The sequence below is a fragment of the Melanostigma gelatinosum genome, assembly GCF_949748355.1.
Source record: "Melanostigma gelatinosum genome assembly, chromosome: 3".
Classification (NCBI taxonomy): Eukaryota; Metazoa; Chordata; class Actinopteri; order Perciformes; family Zoarcidae; genus Melanostigma; species Melanostigma gelatinosum.
In genome coordinates, this window is record NC_136636.1 from 18,038,246 (window position 1) to 18,059,932 (window position 21,687).

The following is a 21,687-nucleotide window of genomic DNA, read 5'->3' on the forward strand; positions in this document are numbered from 1 at the left end:
CGCGTATTTAGGGTTTCAAAATGATCTCTAAAAGCATGTCGCCGTGTGACAGCTGGATGTTATGGGCCATATTTTAGTTGCATAAGTACAACGGGGAAGGTTTGCCATATATTCACACTTGTACTGTGCAGGCACTTGACTTAGTTTCTGGGTGGCACATTTAGCCACATCCAGTCTGCCTGAGGATGGGCGGGGTTGATGTAAATTGATGTAAGTTGTAAATGTGTCTTGCTCATAACTCATATCAATGAACACAAGCATTTAAACCCAAATAAATCAGGCGGTAGAATAGGCAGATTAAAACAGCAGATGCTAATCTTATGTGTGAGATGTGTAGTTCACTGCAGTAAAGGGAAGGGCACGGTACAGTGAAATAAAAATAGGATCAAATTAAAATAAGAAGACGTCAAGATGCAAAACTACTCTACCAGAGCACACGAATGGTGGATCAACCAGCTTTATTGCAACCCTTTGCAATAAGTGTTGCATGTGGGAGTTTATGTTATGTAGTCCTAACATAAACACTGCTATTTAGAGATGGAGTCCACAATAGAGCACGACCAAACTGATGCAACTTCATTTGATTCAATGCAATTTCTTCCAGAAGCAGATGGACACCCAGGGGCGATGGGCTTTCATAACTCACGAGCACTTTTTTTCCCTTCCTGGAAATCCCACTAAAGACATCAATTTGACTTTTCCTTTCTGTTTTTGATGACTACCACAACTTGTGGTTTATTTCTTCCAACTTTTTCATCCACGATATGACTAATCTGTCAAATATTCCCATTGGGACAAGGGCCCTCATGTGCTCTGCTGCTTTTACAGGCTTTTATTTTCTACTCATTACCACTTCAGGCTATCCGAAGCCATCAAACAGTAAAAACATGCTACTAAAGGACTCGAAAGCTTCTAATGCCTTGTTTAATAAAGTAATGTCTCCAGGCAGCGTATACAATTCCACACAATAAGCAGAGCTTTGGCTAATATTGCTTGGCAGTAAAAGCACTCGTTTGATAAAGTAGTTCCAGATGCGTCAGTGAATACAAGATGTTGGGACTGTGTGAGATCCAGATTCAAAGCTGTACTTTTGTCCGATTTGGAAATTGAGGTTGTCACCAAAAACAGATTACTGCACTTGAGATTGTTTAAGTCTAAACATCCCACACACAAAAAACTATTTCCACCAACATACACAGATTTTAGATTCTTGCCAGTCAGTCTGGGGCGCATGTATTGTCAAGCAACAATTTGAAATTTAGGGAAATACTCCGTCCGTCTTGGTCCAATCAGTCAACCCAAAACATAACCACTATACGTTTGGTTCAACAATCGTAATGTGTGGCCTCGCTGAAGGGCAGTGTCTATATTTTATCTGCAGTCAAACTACTATACAAGTGACCCTGTGGAGCCTAAAACTGCACTTTATGTTCTTATTCCTGCCAAAAAACATTGTAATCTGAGTTGGACAACTCAAGGCCTGAATAACTCAAACCTCTACGTAACATAGCCGTTTAAAAAAAGCCTTTTTCATCTTGTTCCACATCGAATGTCTCCCTCGTACTACAGTATATCTGGACTGGGATCACACAGATTAAGGTAGCTTTTTTTCCCCCTCCTGTTGAATTATGATTTTCTGCTCTTCCATTTCCTGCAGCGATCCGCTGCGTTCTCTCTCGTGTCCTCTTTGTTCCAGGCCTACGGCTCTCAAGGGTTGGATTAGTCCATGTGTTTGTGCGGATGTGTATGTGTGTACGTGTGTGTGTGTGTGTGCATGAGGACACATTGTATTCACTGAGACCGGAAAAGGAAGAGGAGATGGGTGGAAACAGGAAGAGGAGGGTCACCAACTAACTAACCTGCAGTCTCAGCAGCACATGTCCTGTCCTCTGGGTTTGACACAAAACTGACCAACTAGACCCACACCCAAGAAGAAGAAAAAATTTAATTAAAAAAATAAATAAACAGTTTTAGAAAGTTACAGAAATTTCCGAACACATCCTCCTCTAATCTGATGTGGGAAAGGAGTCGGGGGAAGTTTCCGAAGAATCCCTTGAAGGTATAAACCAACAGAAAGATATATTTAAAGGTTTAGTGTGTCGGATCTGGAGGTATCCAGAGTTGCAGATTGCAACAAACTGATACTTCTCCCATGAGCCAAGCAAGTAGAAGTACAGCGGCCGACACGAAAACGCAAAGAAGCCAACGGCCCGATCTTGACACAGTGTTTGGTTTGTCCATTCAGGGCTACTGTAGAAACGTGCAAGACATGCGTGGAGAGAAGGCATCGTAGGGAAAGTGAAGGATAACATGGGTGGGAGTGAAGGTGGTTTGACGAAAGAGGAAAGAGCCGGTTTGGAGGAGCCCTGGTGGGAACAGAGTTAGTGTGTCGGTCCCAGCTGAGGTCACGTCCCCCGGCTGCGTTTTCATAAACTCCCAAGTCTCGGGGTAATCAAACAAAGCACCGGCACTCGACCCAGATAGCAAACCTTGCAATCAAACCTCATAATAGAGACACACCAAACCAGGAAGTGATGCGGCATCCTCCCGTCTTTTCTCCGTTCTTCCCATTTCATAATAAAGGACGCTCGTCATACACTTTCTGGGAACTTTTCTCTCGGACTCTGCTACCACCACCGCCTCCCCGGTCTCCCTCTCTTTCTCTCAGAGTCATGGAGGCCAGCTACAACAATAAATGGAGTCTCTCTCGGCTGGGTGTGGTGGCCTGCAGAGCAACAGCTGGGTCCTGTTGTTTCTCCTGAGACCCAGACTGACTGCTCACCCTCTTTTTCAGGACAGCTCTCCCTCCGTGTCCTTAGCTTGTTCTTAAATGTTAAAACTGTTTTGTTTTTGCTCACTCAGCATTGCTGTCATTTCTGGGTACTCTTATCTGAACTCTTCACGGATTATATTAGAATGAATCGCTCGTATTTCAGGTATTGCTCTTAAACTGTCTTACATCAACACTCTTCTTCTCTCTCAAAAGTTTGGATTCTCTCTTGTTCTGCTTCTCCGTTTAATCTCTCACTTAATCTGTCAGTCCCCATCCTCCCTCTTCCTCTGTATCACAGCCTGGCCCCCATTTCCCTCAGACACATTTCCTGTACGCTAGAGAAGGTCATCAACACATTTTCAGTCATACGTCACACGAGTCATAAAAGTGTTTCATAACACAAAATAAAGTTTCTCATTCTTAAAACACAAAAATGATCAAAATGCTAAAACATAGTGTAGACATGCAGCTTTGAATCCTTTTTTAAAATAACACAAGAATGACGGAATGACAGTTTTTAATCATCTTTTCTTGTTTATGATGATAATTAGCGTCACAATTACTGTAAAGAATACAATAAATGTTCTTAACAGTTTGACGCCTCCATTTAGTCCCTCTGGAGAGGCATTACCTTGTGTGTGTGTGTGTGTGTGTGTGTGCGCGCGCAACCAGTATAAACTACCTAATGAACTGTTTTGAGCGTGCAGCTAACCAAATGGCAATAACAGATCAACTTCAGAGGCTGTGTGTGTGTGTGTGTGTGTGTGTGTTGCCAGTTCAGACCTGCCCTAGGTTTAATTAACTGTGAGTCAAAGCCAACTCACGTGTGGTCAGAAGAGCAATCAAACACTAGTCGGGCCCCATGAGCACACGTAAAACACATGCACGCACGCACGTAGGCATGCATGCACACAAACACACACACAAACACACACACAAACACACACGTATACACTCGCACACATGTAAAAAACACCCTTCAGGGGAATAAACATTATGAAATTAAAACAGTTTCCCACTTTGTTTTTTTCCCTGTTGTTCGAACCTCAGTTCGAATCAGGACAACTTACAAATCATATTAAAATGAACCAACAATCTTCACGAAGCAACAAGCCCTGACACGCACACGCGCGCACACACACACACACACACGGTAAAGTGCCTAGTAAACCACAGTGGAGGCAATCTTTTGATCTGATGCTAAGAGCACCAGGCAGTCAGTCTTTCATTATGAAGACGTCTTCACTCTGAGAATCAATCACTGACAACAACGTCTTTCTTTACAAAACAAAACAAACCTTTTTTTTTGACACATGAATGTTAAAACTGTGCCGGATGATTTTTGACGATGGAATTCTTGTTCATCAGGTGATCCAACAAACCAAAAATGTTTTCAAAGCACACAGTCATCAGCTTTTAGACTTCACACACTGGGAGCCATGACGCTCAAGTGGCTACACACAGATGTTCGTGAATAGTCAATAATAATAACATGTTCTGTTTTAGCTTCATTTAAATGAGTCACTACAGTGATTTTTTTTATTAAAATTAGGCCAGAGGAAATGATGCCACTCACAAACGTTTGTTCAAGAACAAAAGTGTAGTTAATCAGAATAATGGGGGCACACACACACACGTGTGTGCGTACATGTACATATATTATTTCTGTTTGCGTGTCTGTGTGAGTAATTATCTGAACCAGAGGCTTGATACTATCACAGTCTTCCATGTGCTGGACAGAACAGCATCAGGGGAAAAAGATAAGAACAGGCATTGTGGCCAGATGTACATAAATGTGTGTGTGTGTGTGTGTGTGTGTATTTCCTTTTCAGGCCAGAGAGCTCCAGGGCAGATTACCTACGACTTGCCAGGAAGGCTAGAATCAGGATTTACAAGAATCAGGCGCACACACGCACGCACGCGCACACACGCACACACTCACACACACAGGAATAAACAGCCCTGCACTCAGACAAGAATCATAAAAATACTTACTTATTTTTGCATGTTTACATGCTTATGTTTATTTATCCATTATTAAAAGGAAAGGCATTTTAAGATGAAGAAGCTGTGATAGGTTGTCTTAAACAGTCACAACTAGTCAAGAGGTACCGTTGTGTTACTTTATATTTAGGCTGCTGAGTGGGGTCCTCGGCCATCACTTACTGCATGTGCTCAGCTGACTTACATACAACAAGTGAATGTTAGTTTGCATTAGTTTGGAGGCAACAAGAGAGCATTAACAGGACACGGTCCTCAGATTTCAATGAAATGACTTACCAACTCCCCAACTGTATACAGAGGGATGCAGGCGTGTGAGGCATGTAAACATCCTTTAAATTCAGCATTGGTGTCTTTGAACTATCTTAACTAACTTTTTTTCAGTCATTAAATTGTATCCTGGAGGATTCAATTCCATCCTATGTGTAATGGACAATTTCATGTGTGCAAGTGCACATTTCAGGTCGACTACTTTGGAACACTGTATTTCTATCATTTTACCCGTTTTATTTTTAATATTGATTGAGATAAATAAAAAAATGATTGTCAGCTTGTTGCAAAAACGAACGGCTCCCTGGATCACACTTCATTCCTGTAAACAGCTTTCCCTCAACAACATGCATTGTTGTTTTGTTTTGGCTGAACACCCAGTAAGTCATGACAAACAGGTAGCTATCGGCAAAAAATAGGATTTTTGTCTTATTCTCCCCGTTTCCAAAAGAGTGAATGATTTTGTTGTTTTCTGCATTTCAATGCCAAGCTAAGAACAAGAAATGGTGACAACAGAAAACAACATCCGTGGGCTCCAACTATCAGATACATGTTTACTGAGACAATCTGGGATATGAGTGAGTCTTTCAAAGAGGCTGTTTTTATTAACAAGGTAAACGTGACCCTGTGTGAAGGCCTAATTGAAACGAGACAAACATATTATTTTTCAAAATAGGAGGTGGCGATGTGGCAATGTTTATCTGTTGATCTTATATATCACAATGCCCATGTTAAAGAACAGCAGCAAAACATTCCGTATGTGTGAGTGAGTGAGTGAGTGAGTGAGTGAGTGAGTGAGTGAGTGAGTGAGTGAGTGAGTGAAAGCCCACTTTAAAATAGCAAAGCCGATACAGATACAGAAATAGTTGTTAAAAGCTACCGAAGAGGAAGAAGAGTAGGAGCTAAACGGGGACGACTAGACTACTACTCAGTCTGTTCGTCCGTCTGTCTGTCTGTCCATGCACACAGCCAGCTGCCAGGCCAGAAGAAGGCGTCGCTGTGGACTGACTGGCGCCGGGGAGGAGCGACCCCTTATAGGAGCAGGGCCGCTCTAAGTTTTCCCACATAGTGAAGGAAAAGTTGGCTTTATGGGTCCTATTTATGACTTGTGAAAATAACTCTGCTAAGATTAATGATTGTTAATTCTGAATGTGGCCCCTTTGGGCACAAGAAGCGAGACAGCTGTCCTGGGTGCCATGCATCCACTTTGCCCCCCACCTACAGTCCAGCTCCTCACCGGCTCCAGCCCTGTGGACGCGTGTAGTATTAATATACAGACCCACCAAAGTAGTGGAGTAATGTGCAGGCCAAAGAGGTTGACATCTTATCACCTGCTATATGTCACACTACCCTCTTCATCTATATAATCTACGTTCCATACCATATGGAAAAGTATTAAATAGAACAGCCCAAAAGAGAGTTACACATAGCTGACCCACCTGACCAAAGTGCTGGATGCAAATGTGCCCTGACACAGAATGTGTGTTGTCTAACAGACCATCATTCCCCACCAGAATCCAGAAGCTATATAAACTATATAGGATTATTATATGACGGTGAACAAACGCAATAACGTTTGTGTACATGTAGTTTGGGTGGACACACTGATGCTGGACTGCACAAACGAAAGTTACTGTTCATGAAAAATGATCGTATCTACTATGACTACCAATATGCACTGTGTAGTAAATACAGAATCAGATACATATTTCACACAAAATGTCTCCAAAACCATAATTTGTAACATGGGAGGACACCATGAGAGGGTAGTTAAACGCAGTGGACTCAAGAGTCAGGACAGTTGTCAGGTAAATAATTGTTCATAAATACAACAGGAAGCTTCACTACCAAATATCCTCACATCCGTAAGGGAGAAAAAGGTTAGAAAGGTGAGCAAGCAAGGTTAAAGGTCAAGCCACTGACTGACTTAAAGCTTCCGAATTTAGCCCGTAAAGAACTGAGGAGATTTAGACCAACTATAGCACTGAACATGTGTGTGCATGTGTGAGAGAGACAGCAATCCAGAAGAGAGAGAGAGCGAGAGCGAGAGAGAAACTGTGTACAGAGAGGAAGCATCGGCGGTGTGATGGGTCTTTAATAGCTGACATACATCCCTAAAAGTAGACCACACATTTATAATTCGTGCAATAGATGTCAGGCAGGCATAGCTGGCATACATATGGGACATTAATACACACATGCTGAGTACCGGAGATACATGATGACACTGGCATAAGTGTGTGTTTGTGTACTTTACGTTTGTCATTAATAGGGATACCAGAAATTTGGTGGTCAATACCAATACTAGTGAAACTCCACGATTCTCCATACCCATTAGATACCGAGGTAAGAAACTAAACAGAAGAATAAATCCATGTACGTCAACATACACCCCTTTATTATCGTTTGCATACTGTTTTTATGTGAATTTATCATGAATCTCTGATGATCAGCCTCATATTCCTCGCCGAAAGACAAGATTACATTTGAACACATCATTATAATGTCATAATGTACCTTTGCCTTGTACTCATTTTTACTGAATGGAGCTTGAACACATGATAACGTAACTAAATGCAACATTCGTTTCCAAGGGGACATTATATTTATTGTTTTATCAAAGCAATCGTAGATATTCGTGTATTCATTTAATTGATATAATACAGAGAAACGCATGAAGTCCGAATCTTGACTTTGAAACATGAACATTTTTGCCTGAATAAATAAAAATAAAATAAATGAATTATCAACTATTTATGTTGGTCAACTAACTAATCAACTTCTTTTTTCGTTGCAGTATCTGTAATACATGTAACTGCTGCTAGTGACAAAGACCGGGTGGGAGGGTTGGACCACATTCTGTCATCACATTTGATTTAATAGAACTTTTTAACACTCTCTTGAGTGTAAGATTGCAAAGAATAAAAGGGTGTGACTTTGATACAAACAGACATTAAACTGGATGTTTTGAAAACGTGAAATAAATGGAATTTGAAATATACAACCATTCAGGGGCAAGGGTTGAAGCGCATGATTTGAAACTTGTAACGGATACAACTTTTTGAAATGTCTCTCATTCTCTCTCTCACCGGAGGGTGCGCAGTGTGCTGATGAAAAAGCAGACCTAATATGTTTCCACGAGTCCATCTGGTAATAATTGCAGCATGTAGCAACCGTAGCTGTGTTTGGATAAAGCTCTGACATCCATGGGGCCCTCTGACGCTCAAGTGTGTGTTTATGTGGGGGTGAGAAAGAGAGAGAGGAGGCGAAAGGAGGGGAAAGTGTGGTGAGAGTCTGTGATACTGTGTGTGTGTGTGCATACATGCTCCCACTTGTGTGTTTCCCAAGCTGCTGGGTGAGGAGCCAACATAACTACATCAACTTTATCATCAGCACAGTGTTGTACGTAGACCAGAGCGTGGGTGGGTTGGGTAACCGCTGCTCCTTCGGCGCATTAGCATGACTCAAGGTGATGATTAGTGGCCTCTGATGGCGCACAGACTGCTATCAAACACACAGATCTGAAGTAACAGAGTTGTCTATATTATACCGCACGCTGCCTCTGTATACTGCAGTCAGGCAAAAAAAAAAAAAAAGGAGGAGCTTGTCAAGACCCAGGATTTTCTTTTATCAAGACTTATCATGCTTGGAAGTGGAGTGTGGTTCAACTCAGTGCATAGCCTCGTAAAAATAAAAAAAGATTTGGCTTATAATTGGCGGAGAGATTGCCCTGGAACCAACTCACCATGTACACGATACTCCCAACTGTAACTGTCACTTATTGAACTGTTCTTGAGCAAGACACTGATCTCATGAAAAGTTGTCCTGGATATCTGGAGCATCATCTACAAAACAAATTGGGGGGCCCAGGCCCCCCAAGGACCTCCTGGACCTGGAAACTTCCAGGAAGGTCTCGTATTATTAATTAGGGATTGAGGTAATTCAACAAGTAATGCAACATGGAGATGATGATGTTGAACAAAGACAGGTTACACCCTCAACAAGTAAAATCCACAACATACACCCTCTCTGTGTGACCCAGTTCTGCACTGGGGACCAAACCATGTGTCAACTACATAAGGGGTTCTGGTCATGAGCTTGACACCCATCGTATCATTTTACAATAACAACTTTAAGTGAATCACTTTGCAGAATATGTAATTGGTGAAAAAAACTCACGTCATGTCACAAGATCAAACCAAAGAAGAAAAAACCTAGTGTGACAAGTGACACATTCTTCTTCTGAGTTCAACGCAAACGTCTTCATCTTGTGACTTACTGGCAGCGCTCGGTCGGCGTAGGTGGAAGGGAGTGGACCGAGAGCTGTGCAGAAAGGCCCTTTGTGCTGAGAGGGTCACGCATTCTCTGTATACGGGACATCCACAGTGAGGCAGACTCGTGTGTGCGGAAACACACGCACGCGAGCAGAAGGATCGCTTACTGAAAATGATGAAAGGAATGTGTCACATGAAGAATGACCAGTGACCGAGGGCTTCCTTTGATATCACGTGATGGTACAAGCAGGGTACAACTGGGTAGTGACTCATTTTATTGACTTAAAACTCGGGACTTGTCTAGAATTGTATCTATCCGACTTCAACCCTTATAACCGTTTCTTTCATATATATATTGGTTCGTTTTAACGCTCGCTCACGAGACGCTCACGAGAGTATAACATTTGTACTGAAGAAAAGGCACCGCATCATTTGTATGTGTTGGTTGTCATACTGTGCATAGCCCTTTTATATTCTGCTGATAATATAAAAAGGCTTTCAGATTTTGTAGGGAGAAAATCCATGTCCTTTGATCTCCTCTTACATAATAAGGATCCGCCTGACCCCTTTCTGTACCTGTATGGACGAATATGTACGCTATTTTATATAATTTCACCTGCCAAGCCAAAGACAGCGGGTGGATGCGTCAGAGGAGATGAACAACATCCTGTACAGACTGTCATTTCCTCTCAGGCTCTTTGAGTGTTTGTGTGTGTGTGTGTGTGTGTGTGTGTGTGTGTGTGTGTGTGTGTGTGTGTGTGTGTGTGTGTGTGTGTGTGTGTGTGTGTGTGTGTGTGTGTGTTGATTCAGGAAGGCTAATCAGCCAACACAACACCCTGTTCTGACATGCTAACACGTATCTACACTGGTTTAACATTTGTTTAAATGCTTAGCAAAATGGACTGAGTTCAGTTCAGGTAACCCGTCGTTGAACGTGCAATAGGGACTGATCTGGAAGGGCCAGCGTGTGCCATCTGACCTGGTTGAACTGAAGGGACACTACTTCACTTTGGTGAACAGGCTTTTCTATTATAAATGGTCAATTTGGTAAATGTTAATAATGCTGAACTGCATTTAACCGACAACATGACTTGTCTAAAGTAAAGAAAAGAAACCGCGTATAAGCCGAGACATGTGGCACGCCAAAAGCCTCATTAAAATATGTTTATAAAATATGTTCCTGAAAAGATTTGAGGCGAGAGATACGCAATGCAGTCACAGAATCTTGATTCATATTTGATCAGCGCTGCCTACTTTGATGGTTTTATCTGAATTTGTTCGGCAAATTCAGATACAGCGAATGGTCAGTCAACCCGCCGAGCCGTTTCATCAACACGCGACTGGATCTCCATAGAAAACAAATAGGACCCGTCGTCCTCACAAACATCAACAGATTTGGTGTATTCTCCACCATCAGACGATCTGCCGAGCACTTGGTATGAAGTACACTGAGGCTGAGGGGAGTGACAGTGGATGCAACAGTTGCAAGGACTGCTGTCGGGAAACTGGCCGTCCCAAATTATAGAGTAAAAGTGGTGAAAAATACAGTACAAGGACAGATCATGCCATGAATATTTAAAAATAGTTTGCCATGTTTGCCTCTCCTAACCACTCATGACATGTTGCATACTTACCTTTAAAATACATGTAACGAATTTGCCAGACGCCAGACTAATAGTACATTTTCCACTCTGCCAAAGTTTAAAATCGGACTGATCTCACAAAGAAGCCATTCACACTGATATGTGCACGCTCACTCACTCAGAAACACACACACGCACACACACGCTTACACACAAGCTTTCAGTTCGTCTAAACTTTTACCGAACTTGAACTCCCCCAAAACGCTGTGGTGACTGCACAAGAAGTAGTTCTCAGGTTACAAACTCGCTCAAAATAGGCCATAAGTACATAGTACTGCTATCTGATGACGTAGATTATAGTTTAGAATGGTTACACACACTTGAACATGCAATGACACACACAGATACACACAATCTGTAAAGAATTCAGCAGCATGCTTTCGGGAAAGACGTGAGCATGGTAAAAATAACAACTTAATATGCAAATCAATTTAAATCCACGCACAAACATTTTGTAAAACATAACCAATTATTTTGTGTTTCCTAATCAGACGATGACAGACACACTTAAAATCACAGACCTACAGTATGTCTAACTTCTGAAGAAAGGATCCAGGAAGAACCTTCTTAAAGCAGCAAGTCATTAAATAAGCCACTGGAAGCCATGATCATCATCCAATGATGACTCATAGCTGTATACAACTCCAATCCATAAAAAAGGTATCCCACAAGGACTCTTTAAACCCCTCATTTTTAAATCGAGAATTATCATTATTTCAGGCCGGTACTTCTTAAGGAACAAGATCCGAAATGAGCCACAGGCCCGTTTCAAGTGGGATCCCGCATGAAATAAGTAATAATATGCTTTCAGGAGCGGGAGAAGAACCTCTGCGCTTTCCTGGAACAGGAGAAAAAACAAAAAAACGTGAAGGGACGTCCTCCAAGTGCAGTAGTTTTTGGAGTAGCTAATCTGTGTACAGGAAGCAGGCGCTAAGACTTTCGGCGCTAGTGGGCTGAGCAATCAAAACAATCTCTCTATCTTCTGATTGAGGAGAAAGGGACCTGAGCCAGACACTTCAACACACTCCATCAAGGGAGAGGGTGGGTTGAATAGAGAAGGAAGGAACAATCGATAGAGAGAATGATAGGGCGATGAGGTAAAGATTGATCGAGGAAATCAGGGAACGAGAGTGAAAAGGACAAATATATATATTCTTCTTTGCCAGCTCCTACTTTCTTTCTCTTTAATCTCCTGTCCTATTTTGCTTTCCATTTGTTTTTCTCCTCGTCTTTTCGAATTCCACCGCTTTTCTCTTATCTACACTCCTCTTTTCCCTCCTTTCCGTCGTGCGTCCTTGCTTTTTCTCTTCTACCCTCCTCCAGATCTGTGTGTTATGAGTTGAGGAGTTGTGGAGAAAGTACGTGGGATTTTCCCACAGCTCGGCATGACCAGACCCCTCCCTCCCTCCCTCCTCCTGTCTCATGTCAAGAGGGGAGTCTTGAGGAAAACCACCCATATTCCACCACCAAGTATTCTGCATGTTTCTTGGAACATTTTGCCCCTCGTTGTTCCGTAGACATCAACTGTGTGCTGCTATGGCAACAGAATAATTACAACGGGACAAAAATATCTCTGCCTTTGAGTTAAAACAGTGTAGCTCCTATTAAAACATTTCATTTAACAAATCTTACGAATGAAACTTCAGTTTCCACAAGAGGAGCTGATAAATCTCAGCGCAATGGTAAGCTCTATCTAGCCATCCATTTCCTGTCCCTTATTGGGGTCCAGCTCACGGCTCCAGCAGGGAAAGCAAGAACACCCAGAAGTCCTTCTCCCCAGCCATGACGTCGCACTTCTCCCGAGACATTCCCAGGCCAGGCAGGATATTGAAACCTCTTAACGTACATTGCAGATGCTGCACCGATTCACCTGTCGTTCTTTGTCTTTCCCTCACGTGTGAACGTGCTTGACTTATTGCCTAAAATACTCACTCACTCCAGTTACACAAATACCAAATGCTGTGGTCCCATATTCTCACAGTACCCCCTAGAAGACACCCAGAGAACTCCATCATAAGCCTTCACACACCACAGCATTACTCCTGCTCAATGTGAGTTTCCACATTCTGATGCAACCACATTTCCTACATAAAGGTCTCCCAAGAAGGCACAGCACAGCCTCTGCTCCAGAGCCTTCAACATCTCAGAGCAAATTTCATCCTCTGCAGTGCTGGTTTTTATTATTTATTAGGGATCTTTGCAAGAAAGATGGCCAGGTATTCCGCCCCCCAAGTCCTCCGCCTCCTTCACAAAGTGCACATTCGGTCAGGTTTAGAAGTCGCTCAAAGTGTTGCTTCCACAGTATCCCAGCTCAAGGCCGGCAGCTTCTGACCTCCTGAACCGACCGTAAAAAACATAAAGTTGTCAGATAGATAAACACGAAGACGATTTTTTCTCTTGTAAAACTGGGTGAAGAGAAAAATCAAACACCAACTCCAAGGCTTCACACTTGTGCATGCATCAAGTGTGACATTGTGCTTTTATCAATGTCGACACTGCGGCCTTTGTCTCTGACTGCGGCAGGCTTTTGTGTGTGTGTGTGTGTGTGTGTGTGTGTGTGTGTGTGTGTACCCGTTTGTGGTGTATAAGAGTGTGATTTACCTCTGCAGCCTGAGTCTCCTGGTGCAACAGTGTCAGCCCCGTCAGGTCCTCCAGGAAGGAGTGGGATGAATTAAAGACGTTGGACAGGAAGTTGAAACCTTCCCTCTCATAGTTGTCCAGGACCTGGACGAAATAAACAACATGAACAAAGAACAATTTCCAGTGATTGAACAGGAAATGTAATGTCTATTGGTAGGTTAATAATAAATCCATTCTGATTGAAACATTTCCACTGCAGGTAGTTATAGAACTGTACTGATTCCTTGCTGCATATTGAATATCAAATTGCTGCTCCTGTGTTTTACATTGCTACTTTGTATTTAATCAATGTGTACACAACAGTGGACCAGCGTAAACAGCAATTTTGAAATGATGTGGAACCAACAGAGTACTTGACAAAATTGAAAAATAAATAGCTGTGTGTGTATGTATGTGTGTGTGTGTATGTGTGTATGTGTGTATGTGTGTGTGTGTGTTGCTGAGGCGCCTGCCTATAAACAATACATTTACGCAACAGCAAGCTGTAGACCTTAATGGAGGACGGTTGAATGCTGGGGAAGTAATTTCCCTGAAAGGTCTGATTCAAGTCTCAAGGGAAGAGAAGCTTAAAGCGAACACAAATTAATTTCTTCACCTTTAACTGCACTTTCAAGTGAAACATTGCGTAATGTCCAAGACACTTCTAAAAGTTCGGTGCTTGGTGAAAGTCCTTTTTAGAGTCTGATGTGTACACGTTGAGTTGAGGGCTGAGTCAAAAACTTGAATCAAAAACATGAGGAGAAATTGTCTCTCAAAAGTAGATAAAAATAATCTTTCAATGGTATGAAAAAAGAAGTGCGCTCTTGTTGCTCTGGTCCGTATCGGCACAACCTGTGAAACACCGGAACTCAGTGTTTACCTTGATCTCCTACCAGCACCGACTTCAAATACCCACACCTTTTTTCACACTCTCTCTCTCTCACTCACACACACACACACACACACACACACACACACACACACACACACACACACACACACACACACACACACACACACACACACACACACACACACACACACACACACACACACACACACACACACACACACACACACACACACACACACACCTTCCTACGCTTGGCCAAGCCTTTCATGGACGCCCACAGACCCTCCTCTGCAGGTGTAGGGTTACCTCTGCCTCAGACATCAACACACTGTGAGCATCAACATCTGTGCATGCGCGCGTGTGCGTGAGTGCGTGTGTGTGTGTTCGCAGACTGACATGGCGTCTAGTCGTGGAGCCAGACACACCACACACAATGCACACTGACGTGTCCCTCGTTCGTCTTTTCAACCTCTCCTTTCTTTCCTTCCCTCTCTTTTATTCTCCACTTCCATCCACGGGATCCGTTACATGAGACGCCAACGGCCAAAACACACTTTGTTGAAATATAGATGCCCACGACACAGAAAGCAACTTGATAAGTGCGATGATCTTGTGATAAAGTTGACAAAGTCACTCCGTGTAATGCACACAGAGTTACACGCACACACACAACACACCAATATCCTTCACTCATATCAATAGTAGACAAGATCAAGACAAAAGACTTTGACAGAAGAAAAAAAGTCACAAATTCAGCCAACTCAAATGAGATGGGGTTGTGAATTTTGACCATTTAATTGTACCTACATCAAATGCTTTATGTATTTAGGGATTCTCAATTTTACAAAACTGAGTGTTTGGCACTTTTACTCTCTTGTACAGCTGCAACTTGATGAAACAACAGAAATAATTTCTAGAACAATTTTCTTTCGAGAGGTTACAAAGCTTGATAGCGGACTGAAGCATCTAATATCTGACTAATTCAAACCGCGCCGTGCCAAAGTCATTGTGGGGAATATGTCGCAGAAACATAAACATAATGTAAACACAGAGAACGGAAGAGACTTCAAACGTTTACTAGATTCCGTTGCCGTTAATCAGGCGCTGGCGGGTTTCAGTAGTGACAGCACAACGGAATCATCAACATCTGGATTAGATGGTGTGCTGCACATCTGTATACTAACATGTACATGTGCACTTGTCCTAAAGCTTGCTTCCTTCTAGAGCCATATAAATCCCAACCCTCTGGCTGTATTTTACAGTGGTGACGATTTATTTTTGAAGTCGTTAGTGGATCCATACTGTGCGGATACTCACTGAAAGCATCCGACACTATAGGCTAAGTGTGCGTGCGTGTGTGTGTGTGTGTGGCATCCTTAAACATATCAAACATACACTGGGTGGTCCTGGTGGCTCAGAGTGGCTTTAACTAATGTTGTGAACATGAAAAACAGAGTTGACTGTTGTATTTCAAAGTACAGGTCAGTTCAAATCAATGACTGATACACAATCAATGAAATGCGATGAGGTTCTTGGTTCGTGCTTTTGCCGTGATGTGACACTTACTGAACACGATGAGTAAACAGTTCCTGGTGATTCAACGGTTTTGACTTCCCATCGTTAACTTGTAAAGTCAACACGCCAGGTTAGACACTTGCCTTGAAAACGCACAGACTCCATACTGACTCACTGAGTAACCACTCAGGCCTCATGGTATGTCGGTACCAGCACACTTTACAGGAAGCACATCCCATAACGTGTGTGTACAGTTGGAGCGATGCGATTGCTGTACAATGCATGCGTGTGTCGGTGATATAAAACATGAAGTTATTTATTCTAGAATTAGTTATATTTCCAGAAATTGCATTTAGTGTGGAAGTGATTGCTTGTAAGAATGTAAATATGAATAAAATATTCAGTGTAGTGATGCAAATCCTGTATATTTTAGTTTGTTTCAAGGGTTTTCATCTTTGGCATGAAGTGGGATCGGTGCTGGATACTAAATTCCACCAAAATACATTCAAAGTTGTAATCTGTACAATCTGTGACACGAGGACGATTTATTTGAAGTATAAAACAGTTATACCACTCTAGTTATTCAGAAGGAAGAAATGCATTACCAGAGAAACCCTGAGCTATGTTGTTACTTTGCACTACACATCTAAAAAAAAGATGCCACATGCTGCCATTAATAATGGCAGCATGTGGCATATTTGGTAGTGTTAGTACCAGTCGTTGTAGTAAGAGGTTTCTGGCATGGTTTAAGACCACGTCAGCTGAGATTTACTCTATAGTGTGTAGTTTTATTGGCTTGCAGCCCCAGAAAGAGTTGGGAAACACACACACACACACACTCACAAAAAAGCCCCAACTCTACAGGAACTGCTCCAGCCCAGACAGGGCCTGAATTGTTTTGTTTCCATAGTGACCTGGCAGCACACAGCTGACTGGGCAGGAATACACACACACACACACACACTACAGTGAATGGATAGGGAGGGAGAACAGGAAGGGAGAGAAGGTAAGACAGAGGAGAGGAAAAGAGGGGAACTGAAGTAGACTAGTAGAAAAGAAAAAAATGAAAAGGTAGAAGAGCAAATGCAACAAAAAAACAAAACGGAAAATGTGTGTGTGTGTGGGATTAACGGAATCAAAACACAGTCACCAATTTCACTACATAACCTTTATCCCTGCCTCAGCAGAGGATCGTCTTTCCTAACTCATGCTGTTCATTGTTCCCGACTACACAGGCTTCACCTCAATCCCCATCAAACCCTATGAACCCTCCAATCAGTCACACAGAAACAAGACACCTTAAGATCGAGTGGAACTTTATACTTATTTTCTCAAAAGCAGCGTAGGTGGAGAAAAACTCAAGCAAAGCCAACCAGCCCCCCCCCTCTTGGTTTCTCCCTGTGTCTCTCTCGCTTTGTCTTCACATGAAAGTGATGGATCTGGGGCTTTATGACCTCTTTATAGACACAAAGACTGCATTGAGATCGGGGGGGGGGGGGGGGGGAGGAGGAGAAGAGAGAGAGAGAGAGAGAGAGAGAGAGAGAGAGAGAGAGAGAGAGAGAGAGAGAGAGAGAGAGAGAGAGAGAGAGAGAGAGAGAACCAGCCCTCCACTCATCACAACACCCTTTCTTCAGCACTGCACTTCCTCTCTTTATCCCCCCCAATCATCTTGCTCTAGCCTCTTTTTTAGAACTTTCTCCCTCTCTAACTTGTGCCCCTCTCCTGGTCTCACGAATGTACACCAACCAATCACATAGCTGGACGCGGTGACCACAGGGCCACCTGGGGCAATGATTGGCCAGTTGACTGTGGACCAATGACAACGTGTTAAAAAGACGTAAAAAAAAGTGGGCGCTAATTACACTCATACAACAGTCACTGACATCAATGTGCAACTGCTGCCCGATTGTTACCATATGGTTTTACCAGCTTTTCCCTGTGTGTGTGTGTGTGTGTTCAGTATTCCTGAAGGGGTAACATTTCAAAACAGCTCCAGTGACTTAACAATGTAGAAATGAGAGGGATGGGAATCCCCCTATCTCTGCTAAATCTGCAATTCCTGCTTTAAAACAATGTTGTTACATCGTAAAATAATCTGATCTGATAAGTAAATCAGAGCCTGCTTATCTGCAACTACGCAGCAATCTTTCTTATATGTTGTCTAAACACTGTCTTGTTAGTAAACTGGATTTGAAGACACTAGTCAGTTTCAATTTATGCTACTTACAATGGGTGAGCAGGCAGTGCATTTGTCGAAGGCCATGCTTGCAGGCAGGACATTGTCGAACCTTGAAAGAAAGCCTCGGATCTGTGGATGAGAGATCAACACGTCAAAAACTGACATGAAACAGGAGGAGCGAAATAGCACGACAGGAGTCCAAAGAGACACGCTCCATTAAAAGCACATGAAAACACACGATAACTCAAGAGAAAAAAGAGCAGCGTATGAGTTGACTGAATGTTAAACTTGCCTTTTGGACAGAAAGTATTCAGCTTGTAAGAATAAAGTACCTTTGATGACTATATTCTTAGTAAGTCTCAACTACGGTAGAGAAGTAGTCAAACTTTAAAGCTGGGGCTTGAAGATTTTGGAGGCAGTTTGACTTTTTATGGTTTCTACATTTTAAAATCATGCCAAGAGCGCCCTCTGGTGCCAGAGAGACGACAGCCTTTCTCAGTGAAACACTGAGTGCCTTTCAATATGCCAACACATGTCCTTGATTGCTGTCCTCGCCTCCTTTCCTCGCATCTTAATCCCGCCTTATGAGAGATGCAAGCGGGTAGGAGGCGAGTAAGAGACACGAGAAGAGAGAAATCCGCCATTTGAAAGAGAAGTCAATGAAATACGATGTGTGGCACAGCTGCGTCATCTGTCCACTGTTTTGTAATAAGACCTCATTTTATGATCTCTGTCAGATGAGCATAACGATGTGAAGAATGCTCTTTTTTGTTGAACTTTATGTTGTTATTGATTGAATAACAGCAGCTGTTTGCATTTGTAAGCATCGAGTCATGATTATAGCAGTTGAGGTGGATGTAGCCTACAATCAATATAAAAACAAAAGTAAAATCAAGGTGAACTGTCAGCAAGGAATGCGGTTAGAACAGTGTCTTACGAGGGTGCTACACAACAGGGGAAAGGCAGAGTGCTGCCATGGCTTGAGATTATTCCAGCCGTGTGAAACACCTTTTCACCACATCTCTCACGTCTGAAAGCTTTAATTCCATTCTATTTATAACTACAGTAATTATGGCTAATTACAGTCTAAAGAACCCTCTCCACGCACACACACACACACACACACACACACACACACCAAAAAGTATTTTGTGACAAATGTTGAAATCACCACTTGTCATCAATATATTCTTTCCATCGCTTACACGTCCTCCTCTCTTATACCCACATCCTCCTGATTTCTTAATAAAAACTTCACCCAATATGTTTTCTGGTGACGCACGTAGACCACAGCCTCAAGTCACTTTCTGGCTATACTTATAATTATAAGTCAAACTGACAAATAGTTTGATTCTTTTGGTTCTTGGACGGGATATTTGGACGCAAACTCTATGACATCTTCATGCCCTCCCCCATTCCAGCTGCCCCCTTTCGAGGCCAAGGCTGTGTGGTAAACTCAGGCAATCGGGTTCAGATTTACATCTCTCCATCTGTGACTGATAATAGAATACAATGTGGTACAGTGCTTCTTGCAAGATGTTTCAATTTAGTCAAACAGTTTGAGCCGGAGGCTCATTTCATGTTGCTCATTTCTTCTTGTCTTTTCCATCTTTCCATCTATGTGCAGACTATTTCAACTGAAACGACACATTCAAGGATGTACAATAAAAGGCAGGGATGGATTGAAATATTACCTGCAGCAACAGGCTCTATAAATATAACATGAATGGTGAGAGGACAACTGGGGAGTCAGACCAATGGGTGAGTGTGGGCAAGTAAGATGGACTTGAACTGACTACTGCAAAGCCTTTATAGCATCGTATACATGATATAGCATACAACTTTATTGTCAGTTTACAATTAAATAAATTACGGAAAATAAAGCTCCGTTCAAGATATTTACACCCAGGTCAATACAGTTACACATATGACACAAACAAAACACATTCAAACTGATATGACAATTGTACATATCACATTATGTCCTCCTTTATATTGAGTTTAGGAGTCCAGTATAGTGAACAAATAAAATGTGTTTCCAGCTAGTGTCTGTCGACAATTTATAAAAATGTAATTTTGCTATTTTGGTCGTTTCTGTAAATGACAGATGTCCGTCTGTCCTGGTGCCATTACGTTTGCTGACTAAGGGGGTTTTGGGGGAAGATTTTCCTTTTCCAAATGAAGGGTCTAAAGATAGAGGGTGATTTTAATGCCCTTTGTGATGTTGGGCTATACGAGTAAAAGGTTTACAGCACTCCAAAATGTCCTGTATTAGCACGTTGTCATTCAGACACTTGACAATAAAAACGACATCATGCAGTTTCTGTAAAGCACCATAAGCTGTCAGTGTGGCACCACGGAAAAAAGAGTCTGCAGCTTCAAACTACACCTGCAGGGTGTTGTATTGGCAGTAGACAGCTGGTGGGACAGGCATCCCAGGCATAATATATACAAAACTGGACGCACACACACAACCGTGCAATCATTTACACCCGTGTGCATATTATCTACCCCGCATTTCTCTCTCTATTTTGGTCATCATTGCCTTATTTCCTCACCATCACCCTCTCTCTCTCTCTCTCTCTCTCTCTCTCTACAGAAACACACACACACACACACAGCAAATCATTTGCATTCCACTTTTCTCTGGATTATTCGGTTGAAATACCACGAGCGGCGGAGGTGTCAAGCAAATGGCAGAAATTCTGATTCTTGGGGTGATGAATACTGATGATGATGCAAATGGGGTGGGTGAGATACTTGAGTATATGACAACAGTCAGTAAGAAAAAGGGCACAGCTTGGAAAGCTGCAGAATATTCTTGGGAAAATATTCTTTTAAAGACAGGCTTGAAACTAGTGTTTGAATAGAGATGCCCTTCAGGTCTTGTCAACTCAGAAATTGTGTATTGATTTTTTTGATTGGTTTTTGTTCCTTAGTAATCACACTTCACTGACCTCATACTACTATTCACACTTTTTTCTTCTTCTGTCAAACCAACTAATAGATTAGACTATTAGACCTTAGACTATTGGGAATGTGTAAAGTGAATTGACCTTTAAATGAGAGACTTGAAGAGACGATCTATAAAAAATAAAAAAAACCACAGTAGCCACTCCACAGAACTGTCGGTGGCTTTTATCCCTAAAAAAAACTAAAATAAATAGAGTTACTCACAAAAACGATGGAAAGACCATAGAAATATGCTACACAAATGAACTCCCCTTTCTTCTCCATAATCTCCAGGAAGTGTTAGCTAGCCAATTTACTGACTATCACTGTGTATCGACTCCACTCCACTGCTCCTTGACCCATGAAACTGAATTAATTTTGTTCTGCACAACAGCAGCACTTTGACTCTAGCTATGATATGTTATGGTGAGCCACAGGGCTATATCCTTGGCCCATTCTACTTTGGAGCATCGTAATTCATAAAAGACAGAAAATGATTCATTCCCATATATAATACACAAAGACATGCATAGCTGCAGTGCATATTATAAAATGTCTTTATCTCACAGTTTGGTCTTGTTTATGGTTCAGACAAGCTCAATCTTCTC

General features: G+C 42.2%; 1 protein-coding gene across 1 annotated transcript in view; it reads right to left on the reverse strand.

Moving 5' to 3' along the window:
* atg7 (ATG7 autophagy related 7 homolog) overlaps positions 1–21,687 on the reverse strand; it is a 54,008-nt gene that overhangs the window by 13,649 nt on the left and 18,672 nt on the right. Inside the window, exons 17-18 of the mRNA XM_079266251.1 lie at positions 18,176–18,256; positions 13,563–13,685 (exon numbers count right to left, since the gene is read on the reverse strand). Of these exons, the coding sequence (XP_079122377.1) occupies positions 13,563–13,685; positions 18,176–18,256 (204 nt within the window). The remainder of the gene's footprint in view (positions 1–13,562; positions 13,686–18,175; positions 18,257–21,687) is intronic.